General features: G+C 44.3%; 1 protein-coding gene across 1 annotated transcript; it reads right to left on the bottom strand.

The window, feature by feature from the left end:
* Nucleotides 1-4,284: 4,284 nt before the first annotated feature.
* LOC141107288 (POU domain, class 5, transcription factor 1.1-like) lies at nt 4,285-9,602 on the bottom strand. The gene is made up of 5 exons (XM_073597980.1): nt 8,813-9,602; nt 8,104-8,215; nt 7,150-7,280; nt 6,123-6,287; nt 4,285-4,644 (listed from the first exon to the last, which is right to left on the bottom strand). The coding sequence occupies exons 1-5, from the start codon at nt 9,419-9,421 to the stop codon at nt 4,399-4,401; spliced, it is 1,263 nt and encodes a 420-aa protein (XP_073454081.1). The 5' UTR covers nt 9,422-9,602; the 3' UTR covers nt 4,285-4,398.
* Between the last annotated feature and the right edge of the window lie 12,012 nt (nt 9,603-21,614).

The following is a 21,614-nucleotide window of genomic DNA, read 5'->3' as shown; positions in this document are numbered from 1 at the left end:
GCAACAACACCCATACTTCAGAGAGATAAACTGGAATGAATTTGAGGCTGTGAACATAGATCCACTATAGGTCAAGAAACCTGTAAGTATATGATTAGGAAACAGGATCATATCTGTAACTGTGCTATGTCTGTTGTCTTTCATTCTATTCTGCCCCCTACTGTATGAGAAGGTGCATTGCCCTTTGGGTTGTGCAAGTGCTATCCAATAGATTGCACATTTAGGCTGGAAAAAACAATCCACGGTGGACCATTTATAAGTATTGCATCTATAAAGCAACCCATAAACATTTCATAGGCAGCTTCATGCTTCTAACTGCCAAGTTCCTGCAGTGAATTTAGAACCAGTGCAGAATACAAAGATCATGTATAAACATGCCTGTACAGTTTTAACAATATAATGATTATTCATATTGATGAATATGTGTAATTGTGACTAGTCTGTTTAAATTGGATTTTCTTGCATATATTCACTCAGCACATCGTAGAAGTTGGCCAATAATCATATTCAATAAAGTGATAATTAAGCGTTATCTGAAATCATTTTTTCCTGCCTGTAATGTGTTTTTTCTCTTCAGAGCCCAAAGGTAAACCGGAAAAGGAAAATTAATGTTGAGAAACTAATTAATCAAATCAAACGTGACCTTCATCATCACACAAGATATTCACCAACATCAGAAGTTGATGGACTTTGTCAGTGCACAATGGAGAGATATGCAGCAACAGTGAAGTAAATTCATTAGCAAGTCACTAGGCAGCTGGTGACAAACATGATTTCCAACGAGGGACATTCCTCCCACTTCAGAAGGACGCCATGGGGAGAGGAAAGAGGGACACCGCATGGAGGGGACAGAGGGACGCTGGGGGGGGGAGAGAGGGTAGGAAAGAGGCACACCACAGGGGGGGACAACGCGGACAGAGGGACGCGGCCTCTTTTCATTTTGGGGGGGGGGGGGGTGATTTGGGAAATCAGACTCTCCCAAAGCACATATCCCCTTACCCCCTCCCAGGTGAGTTGGCGGACAGGAGGCAGGCATTGTGATTGACAATGGATTTACAACAAAAGGGCCATTTCTATATGACAGCTTCCTGCCTTCAATGATTCCCAACAAAGCAGCAGATGCTAGCAATGGCTGCCATTGGCTTGGAATCCGTGGCCACATACTATAAGGAATAGGGCTAGGATAGCAGTGACATCACTTCCCAAACATGGTCACTGGCCATATTTGGGCAATGACATTGACAAAATATGGCTATGGTCATATTTGGTCAATGATGTCACTACTATCCCTGCCCCTTCCCTTATATAGCTGATTAAAGTTAGGAGGAGTGTGTACATTGGAATCAGTCAGGTTTTTAAAGTGGTTGTAAGGTAAATGTTATTTTTTCACTGGAATTACAGCTACAGCAGCTCTTCTCCCCTCTCCCTCAGGCTTGGTTGGGAGCCATTGGCTCCTACTGCCATAAGTCAAAACCTGTGAGCAGAGAGTGAGAGGTGGGGCTAAACCTTACTGTGTGTCTGACTAGATGACCACAGCTTGGCTTCGAGCCCGCACGAGCACCAGCAGGGGACTAGGAGAGGAGGATTGGGGCCGCTCTGCAAAACCATTGCACACAGCAGGTATTTTAAGTATAAACACGGGCATACCTAGAGCATTTTAAATCCAGCACCCCCCCCCCGACAAAATAACAGCGTGCGAAGCTTGATGCTCAAAAAGGAGCAGGAGTTTCTTTTGGGCGACAGTGTCACATGCTTCAACTGCAGCTCAATTTATCGCAACACACGAATACCAGTGACCATGGCTGTTCTTGTCCTCATCAACATGACACATGTTGAGGGCATATTTATGGTTCAGGAGAAGGATGTGCACAATATCACCCTCTCCTGGCCAAAGCTGCATGTTCAGATTAAGGGTCTGGCATGGATTTTTAGGCCCCCCCACCACACTTTTTTGCATGAGGTCCCCCTTAAAAATTCCAATGACTGCCATCCTAGGTCACTAGGCAACAGTGTGCTAGCAAACTAGAACACTAGGCAGCAGGGGCCACCTGTGTGCCAATACCCTTGGTTGCTAGATGGCAGGACTGCCTGCATCCTAGCAACCCAGGATGCTAGGCATCAGGAACAGCCTCTGTCCTGACAACATGGGGCTCTAGGTGGCAGGGGCTGCTTGCATTGTAGTAAGTGGTACATTTGCCCTGTATGCTGTAAAGGTTAGCTACTACTACAACTCTAGGTGTGAATGCAGCCTGAAAGTAAAACTGGTGCGTTTACACAAAACCAATGAGGAACCATTCACATCTGTGCGTTTCCAAAGTGCACAGTAAAAAGTTATAATAAAGAAAAAAAAAAAAAAGTTCTGGGGCGATTGTCGTGCGTAGAGCAGCCCATTCAATTGAACATCTGACAACCAAGTGTCCCCATCCACTCCCTCCTATGTACTTGTATAAAGATAGCCATACACTATGCAATCTGATTGTACAATTGCCTTTAGATTTGCCAGAACTATGGAATAGACACCCCTGATTAAGCCATTCAATTTGTATCCAGATAGACCCTTGTACTACACAGCTGATGGGAGATTCAAAGGAGATTGTACATGAAGTAGGTGGAAGGTAGTATTGTAATGAGGGAGATGTGGTCTAGAGTGGTAAACACCCCCCCCCCCCCCCCCCGATGCAATAAGGAAGTGAAGGCTTCTGGGAGATGACCCAACAGGAAGTGAATGCCAAATACAAGCTACAGGACATTATGGAATCTAAAAATCCATGGAAAAAAAGAAATGAATAAAGATTGACACCTCCTATGGAGGAGATAAGTGAGAAAAGCACATTGGGAAAGACGCTTCTATTATGAAAAGTGAAATTCTGCCTGAAAACATGAACTTAGCCCTTAAGCCACCAATGTTATGGTGTACCATTATGGGGATCACCAAATCTCTCAATTACAGAAGAGGTCTACAAAGAAGCACATGACCTTCCACAGGAGAGCAGATCTTCCCCACCCCTGCTTCCCTCATGTAGTGAGCAAAAAAGTGAATCTGCAAGGCATGTGTTCAAATATTGTTTGAACAAATGTCTTCATGGTAAGATTGACTGGAGTCATGTTTTAGGGTTACAGTGGCTACTCTAATCCAGCACAGCCATAATTACAGCTTTCGTCCACAAAGCCTTTACAAGCCCATTTGTAGAGAGAACCCAGTCCCCCCGCCCCCCCACACACACAAACACAACTTCAGAATCATAGCATTAAAATCTCCTTTATCCAAGTGACTATATTTACAGGTGTACATATGTACAAGAAAAACATACATAGCGGCTTGGGAAAACTCTGCAGAAAGGGAGGTGAAATGCACACTTAAAAAAAAAAAAAAAAAAAAAAAAAAAAATAAATAAACCTGATGTGACAATATACAAATCACGAGATGCAATTTAACCAGTTTATCAGACTTCTTGTTTCATGTAAGCATGCATCCAGTTTAAGGGGGGGACCCCACACTAACAGTCATCCTTTACCAGGTTAATTTTGTCGACCTCCATAGTTTACCACTTCTCTGTAAAATGTTAGCTTCCTGGTTGTTCTGCCCACCCAACAAGTTTCACAATTGAGCCACCAACCCAAGAACAGGTGTTTAGATCAGAATTTCCATGCAAAACTAGAAAGTCTTAAAGTCAGGCACTTTTTCTAGGCTAGTCCCTCAAAGTAATGAAACAAGTAGGCCAGCATAACAGCCAGGAGTCTAGCATTTGTAGACTGCAATGGAAACTTCTTAAAAAAACGTTGAACAAAAAAAAAAAAAAAAAAAAAAAAAAAAAAAAAACACTCCCTATATCTCCCTCAGGTGGGCCATTTTGCACATTGAGGGACATCATATTCTAGTGTTTGCCCAGTCCCCCCCCCCCCCTTAACACTCCAATTGAAAAATGGTCATCTATAGCTACTCCCCCCATAAGCCTCAAGCTGGGAGTCAGGCCTCTGGAATCCAAACTTTAGGAGGTCCTTGCAATCCTAACCTTGTTGGCACCTGATAGCAAGCTGGTTGACATAAGGCATTTTAAAAATCAAAAAGTTAAAAACCAAACACCAGAATAAAACCCTCCCAGTAAGCCCCTTACTAAAAATATTGCATTTATCAGTTTCTCTTGGTTACAAAGATCCTGAGCTCTCCCTAATTAACACCTCTAAAATTAGAGGAAGGGGAGACATCCACTTTGTAGATCAGAGGTAGACAGTGGCAGACATGGGAGTAACAATTAGAGACACTTAAGAGTCTTGCGAAGCATTAAAAGTGTCTAAAAATTTAAGTTAAAATAAAAACAAAAGGTCTTCACAGAACACAATCCTAGTACAAGCAGGGAAGGCCAGCAGTCCCATGTCAAAGAAGTCTTAGACTCAAAGTTAGCAGATGTGATTTCCAAGCTGCATTCCATGAGGCACAGGTTGTTGGAACAGGTTTTTGTGGTTAAAAGTAGGGTTGTACATTGGTGGTGACCCAGACATATATCCTGGAGATGGCATCTCCTGATGAGAAAAAACTCCAACATGGGGGACGATGTGTTGCGGGTCATAACCTTCATTATGAGGCTCCTTTATAATCTGACGCTTATCCTTCTGACGGCGATTACAGAACCAGACACGGACCACCTAGAGAACAAAGAAATTTTAAGATCTGATGGTACAGAGATCAGAAAACATGAAGACAATAGTCTGTAGGTATAGCCTGTTAAGTAGCACCCGCTTCACTTGCCAAACTGAAACTAGTCTTCTAAACACCATAGAGTGTTCTGAAACCATGCTAACATAACCAGATTATAGAGACAAAGGCTGCGGTCTAAGGGGCAGCACACAGCAACCCACATGGGATTCTGACTGTGAAATGAAAGTGCTGTCAGCCACACTGCTGTCAGGGGCATCCATCAAAGTCCTAATGATCATTGTTTCAGTCCCAGCAAAGTTTGTACATTTTAGTTGGAGTAGTATACTACTTCAAGTACTTATAGTACACTCATTTCTAGCACCAAACTGCTAGCAACGTAGAGGGACAAGTGTATATATATATATATATATATATATATATATATATATATATATATATATATATATATATATATATATATATATATATATATATATATATATATATATATATATATATATATATTTACTCAACTTTTTACTTGTACCAGATCAGTGACTCAAGTACTGAAGTCAGGACACTTAGTAGCTAGGGGGAGGGATACAACTTAATTTTATTACCATCTGTGCCTTCCTGTCTAGGCAACAATGGCAAACACCTATACACAAACCCCATTTGATCCTTTTAATGAATGTTGGACTCCCTCCCAATCAACCTTGAGGGCCCAGCTACCACTTTGTCTGGGTCTTCACTGGTTCACTGGAGTTCTTCCAGCTTGGGGGCCTTGTGAGGTCAGCTATGGCCAACAGTTTCGAGGATCAAACACCTGTAAGAGGGGGTTTGCAGTTGAATGAATGTTGTCGCCAAAAGCACTGTTTTTTGCTAGAACACTGTCCCTCCTGCTGAGGCCAAACCTTCCATCATATTTTATCCCACTCCATCCCAAGGAAGAAATGTCCACACCTTGAGGTTGCTGTACTTTACTGATGGAAGTCAGGAAATGTCACATTCTAGAGTTCTTGGCAATACATAGTCACATTTAGTGGACAGTCTGCAGTAGTCACATGTTAAAGCATATGCAGCACTTTAAGCAGACATCTCCCTCTATAGTCTCCTTCTACCCAGGGTAATTAGTACTCACAGGACTGGGTTCTCTGCACTCACCACCTCCTGGGACCCTCCAGGAGAATAGCCTCAGAACTATTGGCCTGGCCCAAAAGGCCTCTTGCAACTCACCCTGGCTCCCATGCCCCATCTGCCATATGGCTCCTCCCAACCTGGCTTTTTCTCACCCATGACATCACTGCAGGAGGACGCCTAGCTAAAGGGGTTTAGCAACTGATAACACTGTCTGTAGTAACCAGACACTATTCTGGCAAGGGCCACCTAGTGGCAGACTAGCCAACTGCACCTGCCTACATACCAACTCTCACTGTAAGGCCTAATACTACAGGACTGACCATCCCATTAAGAAAATGATGCTTACATCCTTCGCCATATGCAGGTGCCGGGCAATCTGCTCCATTTCCTGGGGTCCTGGTTTGGGGTTCTTCATAAAATAAATCTCCAGGTTGTCTTTGGCAATGTTCTCAATGTTTGTCCTTCGTTTCCGCTTCCGGGACTGAATCAGCACCTGTTCCTGATTGACCAGCTAAGGACAACAAAATAGTCAAGTATTGTTTCAGAGGCACCAGTCAAAGCATACAATGGACTGACAAATAATCCAGCCTGCTTGAATATTATGCTAAAATTGCCAATCTAAGGATTCCTTTGCCAAAATCAAACAAAATAACTACAGAAGTGTTAAAAAAACACCCCTAATCCCAAATTCTTTCCATCTAGTTTAAACCTTTTAGTTAGATCCCCACCACCCACCTTTAACACCAAGAAGGTAGCCAGTATGCTTAGGTTTTGGCTTAACTTACAGCATAAACTGAGTAGTCCATTTTAATACAAAGGGACCCGTATGAAATACCATTGAAATTTGGCGACTTAAAAACCCTGAACCAGACATGCAGCTTGTGAAGTCAGCCAGTTAAGCCACTGGCTCAGCCTAGGGAGTCAGCCTCCATAGTCGCTCACTGAACACCTTTCACGAGCAAATATACCTAAAGCCTGGGTTCACACTGATGTGGTGCAGGAATCGCAGCACATTCCTGTTCATATTAAATGCGATTTGATCCACGATTTTGTATGGTTCAAATCACACTAAACTCGTGCAGGACCCTTTTTGTCCACACCAGAATCAGCTTGCATGGGTGTGCGCACCCATACAAGCTGATTCTGTAAATCACACTCCGTTTGGCAAACCGATTTCGGGGTGTCGTTAAGATGCACTCCGCAATTGGCATGTATGAATGGGTTGCAATTCTCAAAGCGGCGTGGAAGCCATACCACATCTAGTGTGAAGAAAAAAAAGAAAAATAAAAAAAAAAAAAAAAAAAAAAAAAAAAAAAAATGTATGGCTGCTTAAACCAGTTTCTGTAACTTAAGTGGTTTCAAGTCCAGCTTACCTCTTGAAGGTTTTCATTGCGTTCCGCCTCTCTCAGCCAGCGAGTCAGAAGGGGTTTAAGCTGGCACATATTTTTGTAGCTTAGCTGGAGGGACTCAAACCTACAGATCGTTGTTTGGCTAAACATCTTTTCTGGGGAAAAAAAAAAAAAAAAATTTATATCACTATAATTCCTACAAATACTACTACTTTTGCTGGTGTCAAAACTAGAACTACAAGGGCAGATTCATCCCTTATTTAAGGGTTAGAACTTCATTGTAATCTGTGTCCATTTTGGGACTTTCCATTCCCAAGACAACAGGAAGTGAGAAACCACCACAACCCATTTAAGACTTCCTCCATCCCTATGCAAGAGACATTGTAAACATTTCCCCTAATAGGCTGCCTAGACAGTACAAAACTGAATGCTCCAACACTTAAAATAAAAGGGCCCGATATATTTTAGTACCTCCTTTCATATGGAGCAGCATCTGGACATATCCACCGCTGATCAGAGTGGACCAAGATAGAAGCAACATTCATATGCGATGGAGCCACGTCCACTCTATGGGCAGATGGGTGTAAACAGACTCTGTCCATTTACATCAGGCTCCAACCCATCCAACCTGCAAAAAAAACTGGGAAGGATGCAGGCTTTCCCAGACCTGAAGATAGGGGGCTGTAAACACACAAGTCCAGTGTTCATCCGCCAATCCATAGTGCTGCATGGACCTTTCGATCAGGTCCCACCTGTCAGTTTCTCATGTGGACTCAATCAGGCGGCCTGTGTGAAAGGGCCCAGCTACTTCTGTAACTATACTCCATGAGCCACAATATCTAGACTGAGAAACCTACATGTAGCATTGGGGGGCACGGTCACATAGGTAGGGTTGGCTTTATGATGGGACATTTAAGGAGATGCAAAAACCTAAGCAATTTATAAACAAGGGAAAAAAAAAAAAAGTGGAGTGCTTACCATATAAAACTCCCAAGGCATAGCCAACATCTGCTTGTGTAAACCCCAAAGACACCCGCTTCTGCTTCAGATCCCTAGCAAACTGCTCCATTTCCATCTCACTGGGCATTTCCTAAAAGAAAGTGATAGTTAAAAGAACACACACACACACACACACACACACACACACACACACACACTTTAGGCTTTTACTGCTGCTCATATCTGGGAGAAATATCCAGCCATTTTTTCCCCACAATGGGAAGGCTTTTAAGCCTACAGAGACTAGCAACCAAACAGTACACACACGCTGGCAAGCTGCAAGGCTATCAATTTTGATTCTAGATATTCAAAATAAGGGGACTCATATCTACTAATCTAAATCTCTGTAACCAGAGAGAGTGTTGAGTTTGACATTGCCAATCCTGCCTTCTTAAAATGCTAGTTGCCTGGCTGTCTAGTTGATCCTTTTTCTTCAATGCTTGAATTCACAGCCAGGTAACAAGTATGCAGATAAGGAATTCTGCCTTTTCTGATATACAGACTTGCTCTAGACCAACAAAGCAAAGTACTGAATCTAAAGACTAAAGATAGTATGCTTACCGATTTTTGCAGGCATCTGGATAGAAGAAATTAATAAAGATTAGGAAGACCTTCAAGGCCAACTAAAATGATAGAATTTGGCAATCTAGTTGGGAACAAAGGCAAGAAGTTGCACACAGTCACTTACCAGCGTGTCCTCCCCATCTTCGGACAGAATCTCTTCCTGGCCCACTGGGCTGGTCACAGTCTGGCTGGCAGGGGAGTTGCTCTCTTTGGCCACCTCTTGGGTGGGGGTGCTGCTGCAGCGGCTGCTCTCCACATTAGCTGCCGCAGTCTCCGGAGTGTTGGGGCTCTGGTTGGGTGGCAGCATTGGGTACACGCTGGAGCCTGGGACACTGGCATTTTCCTGGGTCTGGCTGGATAGACTAGGGCTCCCTGGCCAGAAGGCTGGAGTCCAAGCATGAGTGTAATACTGAGGAACTGAGTGACTCTTCTCCTCTACTGATCCATTAGAATCCTCACTCTCCTCCTTGACCTTCCTGCTTTCCACCACACAGGGGGTCTCCTCTCTTAGCTGATGACCTGGGGGTGTACAAAGATTGAGGTGACCAGGGTGCTCCGGCTGAGGAGCGTGGTTCCAAGTCATGACCTGAGCCTGGTGCTCCCCCAGATCCCCACTGTCTGGCCTCACAGCTGGGAAGTAAAAGGCCTGAGAGGGGTGATGGTAGCCCCCAAACCCATCTTGGATGATACCGTGGTTCAGGGTAAATGAAGGGTAAGCCGGTTGGCTGTACATGACCTCAAGCTCTGAAAGTTCTCTGGTCTACAAGTAAAGTAAAAGGTTCAAGTCCCACTTCAATTGCTCAATAAAACACTGGAGAGGCTAGTCCTTATCCAAAAGCCACCAGTGCACCTTAGCACCAGCTTCCTCACACTCCAACTGCTCTTTCCAGTATGTCCATGAAGATGACTCCTCCAACCTGAAAAGCTATTAAATTGGCCTATTTACTCTAGAAGTGGAGATCCCAGCCCCACCCCCCAATCAATGGTTATGTTAATTGATCCTACCATTCATTGGTTCCTCTGCATCAAATAACCCCCACCACCCACCCACCAGGGTGAATTAACTATCTTATTTCCTAATGAATTTAACCCATGAAAAAAGTCATCAAGGTAGAAATAAGTGTACCTGCTGCATGGTGGTTGTGGGGGTTTAACTCTTGCGGTGGGCATCATGGCTGCTAATCACATAGGTGATGCATATATGCACATACATAATGGATTGCTCAAGGTTAGCAGGAATCTCCATATTAAATGCTCAGCAGGCATTTCTTTGTAAACTTTGATTGGACAGATTTTCCTTTCCTTGTATCAGTGCAATCACTTCCCAACCATTAGGGATCATAAACTAATCACCTGTCCCTGTAATAAGACACAAAATGTCATGTCCCATGGCTATGGTGTATATACAGATGATTGCTATGATAGATATAGATATATTACTATGATGTATATATAATATATTTCAATGGTGTTTATACAAATGATTCCTATGATGGAAAAACAATATAATACTAGAATGTGTGTTTCCCTGTTGCAATGGTTGGCATTGCTGGTCTCCTTCCAAAAATGCCAGTTGCTTGGCTGCATCTGGCTTCTGGATCAATAACCTGGACAGGCATGCAGAAATATAATTTAGATATGCTCGGTTGTTCAACTTTTGAAATGTTAGTGAGCTAATTTCGATTCCCGAAATGCACATTTTTTATGCCAAAAAAACAAACCAACATGTTGGATTTTTTGCACCGAAACGTACGATTTTCGAAACATTAGTAGTGGAATCGATTGAAAATAGTCAACAGCTTATGCGCATGTTAAAATATAACCCCGGATAGTGTAATCAATTCACAAAAAATTTGCTGTTTTTGTTGTTATCAATTGATATATGCGGGTAATTGAACGACATCTATTGATATAATGATGGCATTCTCGCACGTTCAACAGATTTTTTGTTTTCATTCTAACCGTGTATGGCCAGCATAAGGGTCATCTTACACGTTCAGGCTCGTACACACCATAAGAAAATAGGGCAAACAGTTTCGTCCAAGGAACGACTGTACGATTTTCTGATAGTGTGTACACAACTTTTGACAGCCGATTCCGACTTTCCAAAATAAAATTTCTGACGGTACAAACTCCAAATTTTTTTTTTGTACAGGAACCAAACAGACAATTTTCTTTTGATGTGTACAGTTTTCATATGATTTTTGAGCGAGAAAAATCAGAAACAAAAGACTGCGCATGAACGATAAAAAAAAAAAAGCCTTTGTCGTACAAGAATTTTCGTACATTATTTCCTTCCTCGGATGATCATTCTGCCAATTTTCTTATAGGGTGTACCCTACATTACAATCTGACCATAAAATCAATTTTAGATTTACCAAAACTATGGAATATGAGCACCTACCCTATCTAACCAATCAGTGTGTGATCAATTAGGCAGGCCCCTGCACTACATAGTTTTTGGTAGGTCTAAAGGAGCTTGTGCAATCACTAAAGGAAAAAATAGTTTTTTTTCATTTTGGATGAAGCAAAGGAGGGTTATAACCAGTCTTTTTTTTTGTTTGTTTGTTTTTTGCCAGCTTTGTACCATTGCAGAGATTTCCCTTCATTTCCTGTCCCATAGCCAAACAGGAAGTGAAAGGAAATCTCTCCCAAGTGAGCGAATTCTGGGGTGTCACCAGAACTAGTGTCCCCATTGGAAGATTTCCCCTATATTACTTTTCTGGGGACAACCCCAAATTTGGGATTTTTTCTTTCACTTTCAATGATAATGGTAAATAGGACAAATAGAATAAATCTCCCTAAAGGGGTTCTAACCCCTCTCTACTCTATCAAAAAAATGCCTTTAGTGACACTTTAAGAAAGATGTCAGAGGATGAATTTAGAGGAAGAACAGAAAATAACGTACAGGAAAGGGCTGATAATATTGGATGTCTGGTTGGAACTGCAAAGAAAAAAGATTTCCATGGACACATAATTGTCCCTGGAAGACAGGCACACCAGATACAACCACAGCATCTACAAATGTTACATTGACTTGAGTTTTACATTCATTTTCCAACTTTTTTCTCCTCCTTGTCTGGACAATTGTACAGCAAGCTCAGTGCAAGAAAGATTTGTTAATAATCGTAAAATACTTTCTTTACAAATTTCTTAATGAGTAATTTTCCAACTTCTGAGAGTTTAAGGCTGGGTTCACACTTGTGCGATCACAGACATCGCATATGACCTGCACAGCAATGCGATGCGAACCACATGAGTGATGAGCGATGCAAATTCAGCCATACAAAAAGTATGACTGAAATCACATCGCATTCACATCAAAAGGGCGCAGGACCCTTTTTATGGTCCTGGAATCAGATCACATCGCATGGGTGTTTACACCCATGCGAATGCGATTCCTGCACCATTTTACAGTTCGCACTGCGATATGAGAACCGATCCAGGGGTGTCATTAACTTTGTGTTGACATCCACAGCGGTTCGCAGAGGGCAGTGTGAACCGCCGGCAGGTGACATGCGATGCGGGAACCCACACAGGAATCACGCTGGTTCCTGCATCGCGTATGTGTGAACTGGGACGACATTTGAATATCTAACTGTACATAAATACTTTATATATTTCTGCTTCTATTGTATCACTTGGTACATCATCCTGACATAACAGCTCCTGGAAGGCCAGTGGGACTACAAGTACCAGCATGTACTGTAGAGTTCTGCTTGAGGCAGCAATGTTTATATAGTGTCTTCCATTTACATATTGTACATTCAATCCAAGGTCTCCTATCACAAATACTAGGGCCAATTTAGACAGGAGCCATTCAACCTACCAGCATGTAGTTGGAGTCTCAAGGGAAATCCATGCAAGCACAGGGAGAGCATGCAAACTCTATGCAGATAACATCCTGGCTGCGATTTAAACCAAAGACCCCAGTGCTAACTCCTCAGCTATTTGGTGAATTGTGTTCTATCAGGGATTCAAACCAAGGACCTCAGTGCTAACTCCTCAGCTATTTGGTGTATTGTGTTCTATCAGGGATTCAAACCAATGACCACAGTGCTACAAGGCAGAAGCGCTAACCACTGAGTAATTTGGTGCATTGTGCGCTGGCTGGGGTTCAAACCAATGACAACAGTGCTGCGAGACAGCAGTGCCAACCACTGCTCCATTTATTTGGTGCATTATGTCCTAGTTGGAATTCAGACCAAGGATGCCAGTACTGCAAAGCAGCAATGCTAACCGCTGAGCTATTTGATTCATTGTGCCCTGGTCAGAAACCAAAATAAAGATCTCTGTGCCCTTGCTAGGGTTCAAACCAAGAACCACAGTGCTGCAAGGCAAAGTGCTAACTGGTGCATTGTGCCCTAGCTGAGATTCAAACCAAGGGCCCCAGTGCTGCAAGGCAGCATTGCTAACCACTGAGTTATCTGGTGCTGTATGGCATCAGTACTAACCACGGTGTTATTTATTGCATTGTGTCCTGGCAGGGATTTAAACCAAGAACCCCATGCTGCAAAGCAGCAGTACTAACCACTGAGTTCTTTATTGCATCCTGCCAGAGATTCAAACCAAGGACCCTAGCGTTGCAAGACAACAGTACTAACCACTGTGCTATTTAGAGCATTATGTCCTGGTTGGAATTCAGACCCAGGACCCCAGTGTTGCAAAGCAGCAATACTGACCACTCAGCTATTTGACGCATTGTTTCTTGGCTGGGATATAAACCAGGGAACCCGGTAATGCAAAATTAACCACTGAGCTATTTGGTGCATTGTTTCCTGGCTGGGATTCAAACCAAGAACCCCAGTGCTGCTAGGCAACAGTACTAACAACTTAAAACTGTTCTATTTGGTACATCTGGCTGGGACTCAAACCAAGGACCCTAGTATGGCAAGGTAGCAGTGCTAACCACTGTGCTATTTAGTGCATTGTGTCTTGCCTGGGAATCAGACCAGAGACTCCAGTGCTATTCACTGAGCTATTTGATGCATTGTGTCCTGGATGGAATGCAAAAAAAGGACCCCAGTGCTGCTAGGCAACAGTACTTAAAACTTAAAACTGTGCTGTTTGGTACATCTGACTGGGACTCAAACCAAGGACCCTAGTTTAGCAAGGGAGCAGTGCTAACCACTGTGCTATTTGATGCATTGTGTCATGGATGGGATGCAAAAAAAGGACCCCAGTGCTGCAAAGCAGCAATATTACCCACTGAGCTATTTGATGCATTGTTTTTGCTGGGATTCAAAACAAGAGCCTCAGTGCTGCAAGGCAACAGTACTAAGCACTCGGAACCCTGCTATTTGGTGCATCTGGCTGGGACTCAAACCAAGGACCCTAGTGTTGCAAGGCAGCAGTGCTAACCACTGTCTCGGATGCAAAACAAGGGCCCTGTGCTGCAAGGCAGCAGTACTATCCACCTTTCATAGTGACTCTGAGCCTAATATACTATTTGGGAGAACCAAATGGCTTTTCCATTTGTGATTTACTTCAATGTAAGTGTATTCGCTGTATGATCTATAGTGCAGGCGCTGTATGTAGAAAGACACAGCACCTTGTCTGCTAAAGCTGGCCATACACCTATAGATTATCTGCAGATTTTCTATGGTTAGATGGAAAAAGTGCAACAGATTTCTCCATGTTCGCTAAACTGTGTGGATGGAGGATTCTCCCACTTTTTCCATATAACCATAGAAAATCTGCAGATAATCTATAGGTGTATGGCCAGCTTTAGTTTCAACCTACAGACAAAAAAAAAATAAGACTAGAGAAGATGTTTCCATCACACAGAGCTTGTCTGATAGACTTGTTGGAGATCAGAGGAAGGCTGACCACACACAAAATATTGTTTCATCTCTTCATACTTAATGGCACCCCCACACATCTCAACCTGCAGCAAGTTTGCGGGTATGGAAACTGCAGGAAAATCGCATGGTAATCGCCATGTTTTTTTAAAAGGTGCAAGCACCTTTTTTTTTGCAGCAAAAACGCAGGCACGGCAGCCCATTCAAATAAAAAGACTGCCGTGTTCGCGAAAAACACGAGCCGCAAGAACACAGAGGTGTGAACCTAGGGTTAGTTTTAGGTGGAGATGGGAAGATATAGAACCAAAGCCAAAATGTTACTGCTACTAGGAAGAATTATTATTTTTTTGCCATGATAAACATTGTCACTAGGACAGAAAGCAAGAAAGCAATGGAAATGTTACAGTTGACAGTTGTGGGAACACATAACTGTTTAGCAGCCAATCTCCCTCACTTTGGATAGATTTCCTGTCACTTCCTGTTGTAACTCTGTGATAGGTACTAAAGGGAAATGTTCTAAACGGGACATAAAAATGAAAAAAATCACAATATTGGCTTTAACCACTCCTCACTGGCTATCCAAAGCTGGGAAAATACATTTTGGTTTTAGATATACCTTTACCCAGCTTTAAAATGCATTTAATAGGGTGAGTACATGGATTGAAAACTGGCTACAAGGGCGAGTTCAGAGGGTGGAGATAAATGGGGAGTACTCGGAATGGTCAGGGGTGGGTAGTGGAGTTCCCCAGGGTTCTGTGCTGGGACCAATCCTATTTAATTTGTTTATAAACGATCTGGAGGATGGGATAAACAGTTCAATCTCTGTATTTGCAGACGATACTAAGCTAAGCAGGACAATAACTTCTCCGCAGGACGTGGAAACCTTGCAAAAAGACCTGAACAAATTAATGGGGTGGGCGACTACATGGCAAATGAGGTTCAATGTAGAAAAATGTAAAATAATGCATTTGGGTGGCAAAAATATGAATGCAATCTATACACTGGGGGGAGAACCTCTGGGGGAATCAAGGATGGAAAAGGACCTGGGGGTCCTAGTAGATGATAGGCTCAGCAATGGCATGTAATGACAAGCTGCTGCTAATAAAGCAAACAGAATATTGGCATGCATTAAAAGGGGGATCAACGCAAGAGATAAAACGATAATTCTCCCGCTCTACAAGGCTCTGGTCCGGCCGCACCTGGAGTATGCTGTCCAGTTCTGGGCACCAGTCCTCAGGAAGGATGTACTGGAAATGGAACGAGTACAAAGAAAGGCAACAAAGCTAATAAAGGGTCTGGAGGATCTTAGTTATGAGGAAAGGTTGCAAGCACTGAACTTATTCTCTCTGGAGAAGAGACGCTTGAGAGGGGATATGATTTCAATTTACAAATACCGTGCTGGTGACCCCACAATAGGGATAAAACTTTTTCGCAGAAGAGAGTTTAATAAGACTCGTGGCCACTCATTACAATTAGAAGAAAAGAGGTTTAACCTTAAACTACGTAGAGGGTTCTTTACTGTAAGAGAGGCAAGGATGTGGAATTCCCTTCCACAGGCGGTGGTCTCAGCGGGGAGCATTGATAGCTTCAAGAAACTATTAGATAATCACCTTAATGACCGCAACATACAGGGATATACAATGTAATACTGACACATAATCACACACATAGGTTGGACTTGATGGACTTGTGTCTTTTTTCAACCTCACCTACTATGTAACTATGTATATACAAGAGATGATTGATTTGCCATGGAATTGTTCATTGGTCTGATCATGGTCACTGTATTTTTTTGATTGAGGTATTTAAGGAAAATACCACATTATGGCCACAGTTGACAATCAGGAGAAATAATCATATTACAAGACATCTGCATGGCCAACTTTTTATACATAGACCCCTATTTGATCTATCTCTCCGTCCATTAGGCACTCACAACCTCCACCCCCCCCCCCCTCCCCCATCTCTCCAAGTTCTCTCTTTTAAATCCCAGTCACCTCTGAAGTTGGCCATTGTGTGTCTGAAGCTGTGCAGCCTAGGTGTGGTGCTAGAAGGTTCTGTCCCTTCTTCTTTCAAGCTCATAACACAAGAGCCCTCTGATACTATGCTAATAATGAACTCCTCCTGGTTCTATTAACATATCTGGGACACAAGTTCTACCATCACCAATACTTGTTGTAGGTGTCAGAGAACCCTATTAGCATGACAGAGGAGGCTATGTGGTCTCCTATAGAGCAATGCGCCCTGGGGAAAGGAGAAACCTTCAGAATGTTGTTGAAATCTGGGTCCCCCTGCCCTCCTTTCACAAGTGACTCTGACCTTTCTGATTTGTAGACTTGATCTGTGTCAGTGACTAAAAAATACTGACTCCAGTGAATCAGTATAATATTACCAGGCAACTAGCTTTCTTAGGAGATCTGCAATGGTGGTCCCCATTTTTCCTCTAAGAAACGAAAGAAAGGCTTACTTTAATTGTCAAAAGTATTGATATTGCTCTTACCTTTATGGTAGAAAAGTCTGATGTATGGGCTTATAAAAATGTACCATTGAAAGCCCACCTTGCATGATAAAGCAAGGTCTACAGTGGGGATGGAAAGTATTCAGACCCCCTTAAATTTTTCACCCTTTGTTGTATTGCAGCCATTTGCTAAAATCATTTAAGTTCATTTTTTCCTCTTTAATGTACACACAGGACCCCATATTGACAGAAAAACACAGAATTGTTGACATTTTTTATTAAAAAAGAAAAACTGAAATATCACATGGTCCTAAGTATTTAGACCCTTTGCTGTGACACTCATATATTTAACTCAGGTGCTGTCCATTTCTTCTGATCATCCTTGAGATGGTTCTACACCTTCATTTGAGTCCAGCTGTGTTTGATTATACTGATTGGACTTGATTAGGAAAGCCACACACCTGTCTATTTAAGACCTTACAGCTCACAGTGCATGTCAGAGCAAATGAGAATCATGAGGTCAAAGGAACTGCCTAAAGAGCTCAGAGACAGAATTGTGGCAAGGCACAGATCTGGCCAAGGTTACAAAAAATTTCTGCTGCACTTAAGGTTCCTAAGAGCACAATGGCCTCCATAATCCTTAAATGGAAAATGTTTGGGGCGACCAGAACCCTTCCTAGAGCTGGACGTCCGGCCAAACTGAGCTATCGGGGGGGGGGGGGTAGCACTGGTGAGAGAGGTAAAGAAGAACCCAAAGATCACTGTGGCTGAGCTCCAGAGATGCAGTCGGGAGATGGGAGAAAGTTGTAGAAAGTCAACCATCACTGCAGCCCTCCACCAGTCGGGGCTTTATGGCAGAGTGGCCCGACGGTAGCCTCTCCTCAGTGCAAGACACATGAAAGCCCACATGGAGTTTGCTAAAAAAAACACCTGAAGGACTCCAAGATGGTGAGAAATAAGATTCTCTGGTCTGATGAGACCAAGATAGAACTTTTTGGCCTTTAATTCTAAGCAGTATGTGTGGAGAAAACCAGGCACTGCTCATCACCTGTCCAATACAGTCCCAACAGTGAAGCATGGTGGTGGCAGCATCATGCTGTGGGGGTATTTTTCAGCTGCAGGGACAGGACGACTGGTTGCAATCGAGTAAAGATGAATGAAGGCCTCTTGAGCCCCTTTAGGGAGAGAGAGCCTTGACTGATGGGGACATGGCCAGGGGTGGGACAAGGTGGCTGAGTGGTCACCAAGGATTGGTTGTTAGGGGGGATGGGGCTGGGCCTGAGCTCAGAAAAAGTTATGCCCCAGAGAATTCTGGGTCTTTCAAGGAACGTGTTTGGAAGAGCTGGTGAGCTGACCGGTTTCCCTTTCCCTCAGCCATTGACACCGAGCTCCTGTTGGCCAGGGTCCATGAACTGGCCCTGCAAGGTCAGGCTGACTGGCTCCTCTCCCTCCTCTCCCCCGAGGTGGTTTCCTCTCCCCCCTCTCCTTCACATGCGGTACCTGCAGCAGGATCCCCGGCTCCCAGGGCCCAGCGGAGGGCCTGCCCCCATCCCGTTTGAGCCCCAGTCCTTCCAGGGCCTCTTACAGGCCTGCCTGCCCTCCCTGCTCCTCTGATGCCAATGCGGCCCCATGTGACAGCTCTCCCCCTCCTAGCAGGCCCAAAAATCCTGTCCCCCTGTCAGAGAAGCAATAAGAAAAGAGCTTGCCAATATCGTAAAGTTCCTGTGCGTCTGTGCGGCGGAGCCGCGCTTCGGCACATGCGGGTTAGCAATGTAGCGGCACACACGGGTTCACGACGCAATGGAGTAATGGCGTACGAACGTTCGCACGTCAGCGTTACACCCCCTTGCTGGCCTATATAAAGACTGATCTGTTCCCTGTTTAATTGCTGGTTTGTCTTTCAGCTTCCTGTGTTCCGTTCCTGATTCCTGCTATTTATATTTGCCTGTTTTGACCCGGATTTGCCTGACCTACCTTGCTTCTCTCCAGTGTTTGACCTCGGCTTGTTTAAAGGACTACTCTATCATCTGCTTCCTGTGTTTGACCCTCGGCCTGTCTTTGGATTCTCCTGCCTTCCTGTGTATGACCCCGGCTTGTCTAACGGACTTCTCTGCTGACGTCTCCAGTGCACTACCTCCGGCTTGCCTTCAGAATTTCTCTGATTACTGTCTGCTGTGTTTGACCCTCGGCCTCATTAAAGGACTTCCTTAACCACCTGTTTCCAGTGTATGTTCCCGGCCTGCACCACAGACTTTCTATTACTGGGTTCTCCGTGCCTGATCTCCTGCACTCCACTCAGCTCCCGTTGTGTTTACAGGTTAGAACCCCAGCCGGGTCTTCTTCTCCAGTTCCAGGGCCAGAGTCATCGCTGCTCTCATCTCCACACTACAGGAGTCCTCCTCTCAAGAGCTATCTACCTGCTGGCGACCCGTGCCTCTCTGTGCCCTATACCCTCTGTACCATCATCAGGGGTATAGTGCGCTTAGCTGCAAGGGAAACCACTCCCAGCATCTCGGCTTCGGTGAGTACCCGTGATAGTACAAACCAACCCATGTCTGAGGCCGACAGAGCGGGTTCCCCTCTTGAAGCTCTATGCCAGCAGGTAACAGCTCTTACGCAAGCAGTCCAGAGGTTACAAGATGGCTATTTCCAACTTGAAGGTCGTCTCCAGCACCTAACGTTATCTCCTGGGGATGCAGTCTCCGCATCCCCCAGTGGAGCCAGCTCTTCGCAAGATCACTCCAGCACAGCTCCTGCGGTTGTTATGACTCTTCCAGAACCCAGGGTGCCCACACCCGAACGATTTTTCGGAAATCAGAAAAAGTTTAGAGCATTTAAGAACGCCTGCTTGTTATACCTGGCTCTTCAACCTAAGACTTTCAGTTCTGAGACAGTAAAAGTAGGGTTCATTATTTCCTTATTGTCTGAAGAACCCCAAGCCTGGGCCCACAACCTCCTGGAACAGAAGAGCCCCTTACTAAACTCTGTGGAAACCTTTTTTGAATCCATGGGAAGATTATATGATGACCCCCAACGCACAGCCACAGCCGAGTCCATCTTGCATACCTTAGTCCAAGGGAAGAGACCAGTGGAGGACTATACGGTCGAATTCCGAAAATGGTCTGGGGACACTGGATGGAACGAGGCGGCTCTCAAATACCAGTACCGCCAGGGACTCTCAGAGACTCTAAAAGATGAATTAGCACGCGTTGATTCTCCTTCTACCCTGGAGGAGTTGATCCAGCTAGCCATAAAACTAGATAGACGTCTACGGGAACGACGTTCTGAACGTTTTCAATCTCCCCGGCCTACGTGGATGCTACCCAGGGTCCCTACAGCTCACCCTCCTCCTGCAGTCCCTTCTTCCTCTACTCTGGAAAGTGAGCCAATGCAACTGGGCCTGATCCGGGCTCCACTCACGCCTGATGAGAAACAACGCCGGCGGGAAGCCAACCTATGCCTGTACTGTGGAGGGGCAGGCCACTTCTTGCGCAATTGTCCTATAAGACCCAGTAAGTCCCATCCACAAACAGTTATGAACTTTCAAGTAAATGGTCCAAGTTCAACTCACCTTGTCCTTCCTGTCTCCCTACAGGTGGCAGGCGAGGAGATCCGGCTACCAGCCATTATTGATTCTGGCGCCTGCAGCTGCTTCCTGGATACATCTCTAGCCCAGAGCTTACGCATCCCTCTGCAAAATAAAAGACAAAGTCTCCAAATCCACCTGGCCGATGGATCTTCCCCCTGTTCAGGACCTGTTACCCAAGAGACTAAACCTACTCTCACCATCACAGATTCAGGACATCAAGAATTTCTTTGCTTTGACATCATATGCTCTCCCATGTTCCCTATCTTCCTGGGACTTCCGTGGTTGCAAGCTCACGACCCCCATATTAATTGGAGTAAGAAGGAAATCTCCTTTTCTTCGGCCTACTGCTCCCAGCATTGCTTCACCTCTGGTTCCGTCTGCACAGCTTCCTGCCTGACCATCCAGCCAGTTCCCGATCATCTTCAGCACGTCCCAGCAGCCTACCATGAATTTATGGACATTTTTGATAAAAAGAAAGCCGACAGTTTGCCTCCTCATCGACCATACGACTGTCCCATTGATTTTTTACCTGGCTCTTAGATCGCCTTTGGTCGTATATTCCCTCTATCAGAAAAGGAGTTGGAGGCTCTTCGGTCCTACATCAACGAAAACCTTGAAAAAGGATTCATTCGTCCTTCTTCCTCTCCGGCTGAAGCAGGGATTTTGTTCGTTGAAAAAAAAGATGGTACTCTAAGACCTTGTGTGGACTACAGGGAACTCAACAAGATCACCATCAAAAACCGCTATCTGCTTCCCCTTATCCCAGAACTGTTCCAACGGTTCAGAACCGCATGAGTCTTCTCTAAACGTGACCTAAGGGGTGCCTACAACCTGGTTCGGATACGCCCAGGAGATGAGTGGAAAACGGCTTTTAGGTCTAGATTCGGACATTTCGAGTATCTAGTGATGCCATTCGGCCTATGCAATGCCCCAGCTACATTCCAACATCTAGTGAATGATATTTTTCGAGAATACTTAGACAACTTTGTGATCGTTTACCTTGACGATATTTTGATTTTTTCTACCACCATTGAGCTGCATCCAGTCCATGTAAAGAAGGTACTCACGATCCTCAGGA

The sequence above is a fragment of the Aquarana catesbeiana genome, linkage group LG09 (genome assembly GCF_042186555.1).
Source record: "Aquarana catesbeiana isolate 2022-GZ linkage group LG09, ASM4218655v1, whole genome shotgun sequence".
In the NCBI taxonomy this organism is placed as follows: domain Eukaryota; kingdom Metazoa; phylum Chordata; class Amphibia; order Anura; family Ranidae; genus Aquarana; species Aquarana catesbeiana.
Note: the sequence above shows the minus strand (reverse complement) of the source record. Positions and strands in the feature narration are given on the sequence as shown.

What these genes read in the sequence shown, in the direction of transcription:
- LOC141107288 (XM_073597980.1), bottom strand. Translation starts at nt 9,421, where the DNA reads ATGTACAGCCAACCGGCTTACCCTTCATTTACCCTGAACCACGGTATC. An exon ending in TGCCTTGGGAGTTTTATATG is followed by an intron (nt 7,281 to 8,103) that starts GTAAGCACTCCA and finishes TTTTTTCCCCAG; the next exon opens with AAAAGATGTTTAGCCAAACA. An exon ending in ACCTGCATATGGCGAAGGAT is followed by an intron (nt 4,645 to 6,122) that starts GTAAGCATCATT and finishes TTTGTTCTCTAG; the next exon opens with GTGGTCCGTGTCTGGTTCTG.